The 9,290-nt window shown below is 43.2% G+C and overlaps 1 protein-coding gene across 1 annotated transcript; it reads left to right on the top strand.

Annotated features, from left to right (window-relative positions):
* The first annotated feature begins 2,399 nt into the window (after positions 1-2,399).
* LOC114558157 (uncharacterized) lies at positions 2,400-8,255 on the top strand. The gene is made up of 2 exons (XM_028581940.1): positions 2,400-2,566; positions 6,379-8,255. Exon 2 carries the CDS (start codon positions 6,633-6,635, stop codon positions 8,253-8,255), a length of 1,623 nt encoding a protein of 540 aa, XP_028437741.1. The 5' UTR covers positions 2,400-2,566; positions 6,379-6,632.
* The last annotated feature ends 1,035 nt before the right edge of the window (positions 8,256-9,290 follow it).

The raw sequence follows: 9,290 nt of genomic DNA, 5'->3' as shown, positions 1-9,290 counted from the left end.
ACCATCTGGTGGTGAGTTGGGTCAGGGGTGGGGAAGACTCTGGACAGACCTGGTAAGCCCAAACGTGTAGTGCGGGTAAATTGGGAACGTCTGGAGGAGGCCCTGTCCGACAGACTTTCAACTCACACCTCCGGCGGAGCTTTTCGTGCATCCCTGTGGAGGCTGGGGGCATTGAACCCGAGTGGACAATGTTCAAAGTTTCCATTGCTGAAGCTGCGGCGAGGAGCTGTGGTCTTAGGATCTTAGGTGCCTCAGGGGCGGTAACCCACGAACACCGTGGTGGACACCAGTGGTCAGGGAAGCCGTCCGACTGAAGAAGGAGTCCTTCCGGGATATGTTATCTCGGAGGACTCCGGAGGCAGTTGCAGGGTACCGAAGGGCCCGAAGGGCTGCAGCCTCTGCCGTGAAAGAGGCAAAGCAGCGGGTGTGGGAGAAGTTTGGAGAAGACATGGAGAAGGACTTTCGGTCGGCACCAAAGTGTTTCTGGAAAACTGTTCGCCACCTCAGGGGGGGGGCGGGGAACCATCCAAGCTGTGTACAGTAAGGATGGGACACTGTTGACCTCCACTGAGGAGGTAATAGGGGCGGTGGAGGGAGCACTTTGAGGAACTCCTGAATCCGACTAATACGCCCTCTATGTTAGAGGCAGAGCTGGAGGATAACGGGGATTGTCGTCGATTTCCCAGGCGGAAGTCACTGATGTAGTCAAACAACTACACAGTGGCAAAGCCCCGGGATTGATGAGATCCGTCCAGAAATGCTCAAGGCTCTGGGTGTGGAGGGGTTGTCCTGGTTGACACGCCTCTTCAACATTGCGTGGAAGTCTGGGACGGTGCCAAAGGAGTGGCAGACTGGGGTGGTGGTTCCTCTTTAAAAAGGGGGACCAGAGGGTGTGTGCCAATTATAGGGGTATCACACTTCTCAGCCTCCCTGGTAAAGTCTACTCCAAGGTGCTGGAAAGGAGGGTTCGGCCGATAGTCGAACCTCGGGTTGAGGAGGAACAATGCGGATTCCGTCCTGGTCGTGGAACAACGGACCAGCTCTTCACTCTCGCAAGGATCCTGGAGGGAGCCTGGGAGTATGCCCAACCGGTCTACATGTGTTTTGTGGATTTGGAGAAGGCGTATGACCGGGTCCCCGGGAGATACTGTGGGAGGTGCTGCGGGAGTATGGGGTGAGGGGTCTCTACTCAGGGCCATCCAATCTCTGTATGACCAAAGTGAGAGCTGTGTCCGGGTTCTCGGTAGTAAGTCGGACTCGTTTCAGGTGAGGGTTGGCCTCCGCCAGGGCTGCGCTTTGTCACCAATCCTGTTTGTAATATTTATGGACAGGATATCGAGGCGTAGTCGGGTGGGGAGGGGTTGCAGTTTGGTGGGCTGGGGATCTCATCGCTGCTCTTTGCAGATGATGTGGTCCTGATGGCATCATCGGCCTGCGACCTTCAGCACTCACTGGATCGGTTCGCAACCGAGTGTCAAGCGGTTGGGATGAGGATCAGCACCTCTAAATCGGAGGCCATGGTTCTCAGCAGGAAACCGATGGAATGCCTTCTCCAGGTAGGGAATGAGTCCTTACCCCAAGTGAAGGAGTTCAAGTACCTTGGGGTTTTGTTCGCGAGTGAGGGGACAATGGGGCGGGAGATTGGTCGGAGAATCGGCGCAGCGGGTGCGGTATTGCATTCAATCTATCGCACCGTTGTGACGAAAAGAGAGCTGAGCCAGAAGGCAAAGCTCTCGATCTACCGGTCAGTTTTCGTTCCTACCCTCACCTATGGTCATGAAGGCTGGGTCATGACCGAAAGAACGAGATCCAGGGTACAAGCGGCGAAATGGGTTTCCTCAGGAGGGTGGCTGGCGTCTCCCTTAGAGATAGGGTGAGAAGCTCAGTCATCCGTGAGGAGCTCGGAGTAGAGCCGCTGCTCCTTTGCGTCGAAAGGAGCCAGTTGAGGTGGTTCGGGCATCTGGTAAGGATGCCCCCTGGGCGCCTCCCTAGGGAGGTGTTCCAGGCACGTCCAGCTGGGAGGAGGCCTCGGGGAAGACCCAGGACTAGGTGGAGGGATTATATCTCCAACCTGGCCTGGGAACGCCTCGGGATCCCCCAGTCGGAGCTGGTTAATGTTGCTCGGGAAAGGGAAGTTTGGGGTCCCCTGCTGGAGCTGCTCCCCCCGCGACCCGACACCGGATAAGCGGACGAAGATGGATGGATGGATGGATTTTATAACCTATATTTATACTTTTTACATGTATATACTTGTTTATTTACCAACTTCTATTATTATTTATATTCCTTTAAATGTCTTGATGTGCACATCAACACAAGAATTGTGTGCAGACTGGTTCATTAATTATTGAAGTGTTTCACATTTTGGTAGATTTGAATGTAAGAAAAGCATGTGTCCGTGTAGCCTACGAAAAAACGTCAGCAGAGGGCGTTCTAGGCTTAGGTCACGGTACCGCCGTCTGGCTGTATTTCCATATGTGTATTTCCCGGTATTTCCCAGTTGACGGCCAGGAGCTGTAGAAGAACAGCAGATGATCATATGAATCATTGTGACGGCTGTACAGAGGTAAGAGTGTTTTAATTAGCACGGTGAACATTTAGTTAGATGGCAAATTACTGAGTTAAGATAACTGCAAGACTAGCTAGCTAGGTGTTCGAGCTGGAAGCATTAGCAATTAGCATATAAATTAAGCAGGCTAATTCAACGTTAACGGCTATCATTAGGCTAACGGTTCTTTAGCCTCGGTAAAGTCCGGTAAAATTTGTAACGTTAGTAACGGGGACAAAGCCCGGCAGTTCATGTGGTGTTGTTCTATTTAGTTAACGTTAACCCTTGTGTCGTCTTCGGGTCAAATTTGACCCGTTTTCAAAGTTTCTATATCAGAAATATGGGTTTATTTCAACCAAATTAACCAAAAATAACATGGGTGGTTCCCAATGATGTTGTTCGAAAGTAAAATTAATGACCACTACTTTCATAGAATTTTGGGTGTTTTATTTAATTTTATTACATTTGTGTTCTTCCCGGGTCAATTTTGACCCAGTGGTTCAATGGGGCACTTTTGCGCTCAACAGTAGATGAACACGCACACGTACATGAATGCACATGTGGAGACACACAAACACCTCCACCCCCACAAACACACACATTCATACAAACAGCAGCTGAGAACTACCTCATGTAATTCATCACATTATTGTGCTTTCCAGCACATGGAAATGCACCCAAACACACACACACACACACACACATACAGTACACACACACACACACACACACACAGTAGCTGAGACCTGCAAAAGATCACACTATTGTGCTTTTCAGCACATGAACATGCACGCACGCATATACACACACTATGCCCATGGGTGATAATTTATAATTCATGCTTTATAAACTGGCAAAACAGACCGGGTCAATTTTGACCCGGAAGAACAACTAGTACATGGTCGACGGGAGGAAAACACAAGGGTTAACTGATGGTGTCAACACTAGTTTTTGGCCATTGACTATTAGTGGATGCAGTGAAATGTCAGTTATGCCTGTGTATCAAGTAATCATATAATAATAATATTACATTTAATTTATATAGCGCTTTTCAATAAACTCAAAGACTGTTTATATGAGACCATAATAAGAACACACTAGGGGTGTAACGATACCTTCACGTCACGATTTGATACATATCACGATACTGAACTCCCGATACAATATTATTGTGATACTCTAAGACATTAAATTAAAAATTAAACTAAAAATTAACTGTTGATTAAAATGCTAAATTTGTTTTACACTGTGTGTGTAAATGAATAGGCTTGAACTTGGTGCTGGAAACAATGCACAGGACAATAGAGACACCAGAATAACAATAGTCATGATTCTGAAGCTGAAAATACAGAATTATTATTTTAGACGAATATGCTTTCAATCTTTACAGACTAGATGTATTTAAAATAATGTCAGTCAATTTGTACTGGTAACAGACATTTGGCATTATCAGGACACACAAATATTCCTCCATTGCATTATTATACACTATATTCAACATTATATATAGTAGTTTAATGTACTACTGACACTAAAACTCTGAAAACTTTCTCACACAGTAATTATTATTTTGGGTGAACTATCCACGATACAGATTGTCACAATCCACGATACATATTGTGGCATTTTTGTATTGCGATAAATTGTGACACGATATATTGTTACACCCCTAGAACACACTAACTTAAAGCATATGTCACCATACATTAAACACTAAAACTATATGCTATGTAACACAACAGTAATAACAAATTATAAGGTGTGCCTAAAGTGGAGGGGAAGCTGCTGGAGGGCTTGTGTTGGTGGAGCAGGTTGTTAAAGTAGGAGGGGGTTGATAGGTCGCAGGAGTGTGTGAGCAGGTGAGCAGCAGAGTCCGAGATGTGATTAGATGTGACTATTGGTTTTAATGGGAGCCAGCTGATCAAGACAGGGGGGAAACAGTGTTTCATTGTAAGGAGTGGTATCAGAGACTTTGAAAGCAAGATGTTGGGAAGACTGAACGGCAGGAATGGAAATAGTGATTGTTTTAATGTCCTTCTTGTGAACAGCAGCAACACCACTTCCCTACCCCTTCAAGATGAGGTTTATGTGGTTTAATGAGAAATAGTCCAGTGGTTTTTGCCAGGTTTCAGTGAGGCAAAGGAAATCTAGATTTGCTGTCATTTACTCCAGATCTAGAATGAGGCTTGTATTTCTGAGTGAACAATTGTTAAGCAAAGCCATTATCAGGTGACGTTACTTTGTTGACAGGTTGTAAGGACGGAGGGAGGGGAGAGAGATAGGACAGATTTGAGTGTTGTTTGTTGTGAGGACATGATTAGAAAGTTGGAGTGCAACAGACCTACATGAATGGGATGGAATCTGGGGAGGTGATTGTTGAGGTTGTTAAGATCTGAGGTGGAGCAAAGCAGCGGTATGGTCAGTGTGTCTATTGTCTATGTCTATTGTTTCCAATAGCCTAGATTTACACTGACATTAATTGGTATTCTGTCATGTTATTATTAAAGACGTATTGATTGGTTACCAGGTGACAGATTGTATTTATACCAACCATGCTCACAATCGTGAGCAGCTGTGTATATTCAGTTAATATTAGAGTAGCCTATTCATAGTATTTGAATAACGCATTTCCTACCAATATGACACAATGTCATCACCTATAATGGATTACGGTCTCTCCCCTTTTACCTAATAAGATGTCTTTCATAATTATGTAAGTGCACATCCATACTATATTCATTCACTAGTGCATTTTTTTTCCTGATGAGTAGTAGAGGCCAGCAACATCAAATATCCATTCTCCCTTTGGCTCTTTATGAGTTTTCTCAATACTGAGATCAACAAGAGTAATCTTGCTTTGCAAGATACTATACAATCCATATTTCTTTGTAAGTCGCAAAAGTAATGCAAGTTTTGAATTTATACGTTTAATCCCCTTTAAACAGGAGAGAAAAAGAATGGATGCTGAGCTGAGAAGATTTTTAATTCAGCGGGAAATTGATGAGGAATTTATCTGCCTATGAATCTGCCTCATTTCTGTGTTATTATTCTTAAAGGAAAACTTTGGTATTATTAATTATTATTAAACTTAGGGCCTGTACTACGAAGCGAGGTAACTGGCTTATCCAGGTAATTTCAGGAGTAACTTTGTGACGTCCGGTGTAACTTCCCGATTAACCCGCACTATTGCAACAATGCATTCATTATAATATGAAATAGTATTATAATATTTAGCTGTTTTAACATCCTACTGTTGTAGTAGCCTACATTTATTGAGAACTGTCCCCATAAATAATTGCACATGCATTTGAGTAGTGTTTTCATGATACAATTTGTAAAATTTTCTAATTGAATTGTTGACATTTTATTCACCACCACATGATTACACACTTTCTGATGACAAAAAAGGTGCTTAAATTGAAAATACAGAATTCAGAAAGATTTTACCAGAAAACAAGGAATCTGGCAAAAAATGTAGCGTATTTAAATTAAATTAAATTTTATTTATATAGGGCCAAATCACAACAACAGTTATCTCAGCGCTTTTCATAAAAGAGCAGGTCTCGACCGTACTCTGTGATATTTACAGAAAGCCAACAATTCCCACCAAGAGCAAGCACTAGGCGATAGAGGCAAGGAAAAACATCCTTTTAAGTTACAGAAACCTCAAGCAGAACCAAAACCTACAGACTACAGAATCTGAATGTTCCATAAAGTAATACATAGTGATTTCATTAATTATTAATTACAAATGTTGATCATATATAATGACAAATGTTTTACTATTTATAGGTCAATCTAAACATGCTCCCAATTTTTTGTTTTTCCAGATTGATGCATCTGTAATCCCTGTAATGAATGATGGAGACCTGGCAAAGTACATCCCTTAAACTGGAGATAGAATAGCTACTGTGGCCTTCTGTCGGAAAGCCAATGCATCACTTGACACAAAGAGCAGGAAAGAGTCTATACTGACAAGGCTACGTCAGAGACTGTCTGGAGAAGCACCTGTACCTGTGAAAAAAAGCCATTGGCAGGAAATGCAAATGCCAAAAAAAAAGATAGATGGGTTAAGCTTGGCTGGATGGACTTTAATGAAAAAGACAAACGGTATAAACAAGTAAAGGCAATCAATGGGGGAGGAACGAGACACCTGACAATCAACAAGGATAAAACAGTAATGGAAATCAAAAAACTAGCTGAAGACCTGTTTTTCCCAAATGGTTTTTCGAAAAAAAAGAAAAGGCTCTCAGATTATTCTACTAAAATTGAATCGTCTCAGGTACATGTCAACAGTTGGAGCACTGTGGATAACTTGTATGAAGAAAGCAAAGTAAAAACTCTTAGACTGTATCTTTGTACCAAAAGAGTAAATGTGGAGTTGTCCTCTGAGGAAGAGGAAGCAAAGATGCATTTAACTTCAACCCCAACTGTTGATCTCACAGGACATGAGCCACATGCTTCAACTGAGGTACAAGATATGGATGACCTCGAGATTATAATTGGGGTTGTGGCAACTGAAGATGTGCAGTTGGATGACACTGTGCCATGGAATGAACAGCCACCACAGAGATTGGTTGAACCTCAATCTGTTCCTTGGCCTGACCAGCCACTGCAGAGCCCAAGCGAACATCAACCAGCTCCTTCAAATGAACAGCCACCGCAGGGATTTGGTGGCCTTGTTGCAGAGCCATGGAATGACCAGACACTGGGTGAACGTGCTCCGGTTACACTGATTATTAGGCGGGGGCATTGTCTCACTGACCTAATCAAAGCCTTCACAAACCCAGATATTTTAAACGCTGATGTGTTTATTAAGATACGCCTACCTAATGGAAAACTTGAAGAAGGGGAGGGAAGTGGTGTGACCCGGGACTGCTTCACAGAGTTTTGGACAGACTTATATGAAAGGTGCACCATGGGCGGGGATGTGAAAGTACCCTTTATTAGGCATGATTATCAGTGTGAAGAGTGGCAGGATATTGCTAGAATCTTAGTAGTAGGGTGGAAGATTGCCCGCTATTTCCCAGTGAAACTGGCGACACCATTCCTTGAAGAGGTACTGTACTCCACAACCTTCAGCAGCTTAAAGGACACCTTCTTGCAGTACGTGTCTGAACAGGAGAGAGAGGTCCTTCAAAAGGCTTTGGAGGACTTTGACTCTGTTGACAGTGATTCACTATTTGATGCTCTTGAGCCACACGAGTGCCAGCAGGTTCCTACAAAGGACAATCTGATCCCACTGCTCTCACAGATGGGACACACATCTCTCATACAGGCACCAATGTATGTAATCGAGTGTTGGCGTCCTATTGTGGTGCACTTGGCAAGTGTGTTGCCACCAGATGCTCTGCATCATGTCATAGAGCAGAAGACCCCAACTGGAAAAGCTGTAAAGGACCTCCTGCAGTTTCCAGATGTGATGACTGCACCCGAAAAAGCAGTTGCCCGCTACCTGATGAGATATGTAGGTGAAGTCGATCTGAGAACCCTTCAGCTTTTCCTCCGCTTCTGCACTGGTTCAAATTTGATGGAAAAACCAATTAAGATAGAGTTCATTGAAACCTCAGATTTTGAGCGAAGACCACAATCACATACATGTGGCTGCCTTTTAAAGCTACCTGTAGGATACAACAATTATCCAGACCTCCGTAGTGATTTCAATACTATACACACAAGCTCAGTATGGGTAATGGATATCATCTAGGCCAGAAGGGTCAGTGCCAATAGGTAGCACCCACAATTTCTGGAAAGAACATATAAAAGATAATGTTTAAGTTGCAAAAGGCATGATTTCAGCATTTAACTTTTTGTTCTGATTAATTAACACAAGCTATCTTTGACATGGGATTATCTTTAAAATGTGCACCCTGATTCAGTTAAAGCTAGCAGCTATTTTTTTTTTTTACATGCAGTGAATTTGCATTCACAGAATGATGCTATTTGATTGTGACTGTGTGCATGTTCACAGAAGAATTAAACATGTTCACATCTTTATAGTACACATAGTGTATATACACAAGTGATTGAATATTGATATGTGTATTGTTTCCTTAGAAATTGGTAGGACAAATTCCTCACATTGTAACTAGAAACTGCATGGGATATGCAATAGTCCAAACAAAAAGAGATAAATTCTGAGTTATGATAGCATAAAGTAGATAATTTGCAGATACACAGAAAGCCAATTCTAATGTTCAATAAGCATAAAACAAACAACTACCAGAAAGTCAATGTTTTAATTCAATATATTTGCAGTATATTTAAGTAGTTTTACTTCAAAAAGATGTGTCTTAAAAGTGGTATTGCTTTTTTTGCTACTTCAACCACATTGTTTTTCAGCATTTGTTCAATAGAAGTTCAATTGTTTTGAAAGAAATAAGTATGTCATGATGTCATCATGGCAGCCTGTGCTGACGTGGCTCAGCTGGCAGGTGGCTCCAGGTGAAGCTCATTCCCTCATCAACCTCCTGCAGTACTTAAGGCTGGCTCTGTGATCCACTCATCGCCAGATCGTACAGCCTACAAGCGTGGTATAGTGGCAAACCTAGTTCCCTGTATTTCCTGTGTTCTTGCTTGTGTGGCTAACTTGGTTTTCTGTTTGTCTCAGGTTGCAGCCTGCCTTGCTCGTTCGTTTGCCTGCCTACCTGCCTGCCTGCCTGCTTGCTCCTCGCACCTGCCCTTCTCTCTCTGTGAATTGGACTCAATTGTTTGGACTCTGGAGGAGGCCTACCACATGGTC

This window comes from Perca flavescens, chromosome 7 (genome assembly GCF_004354835.1).
Source record: "Perca flavescens isolate YP-PL-M2 chromosome 7, PFLA_1.0, whole genome shotgun sequence".
Taxonomy (NCBI): Eukaryota; Metazoa; Chordata; class Actinopteri; order Perciformes; family Percidae; genus Perca; species Perca flavescens.
This window is presented reverse-complemented; position numbering and strand designations above follow the sequence as displayed.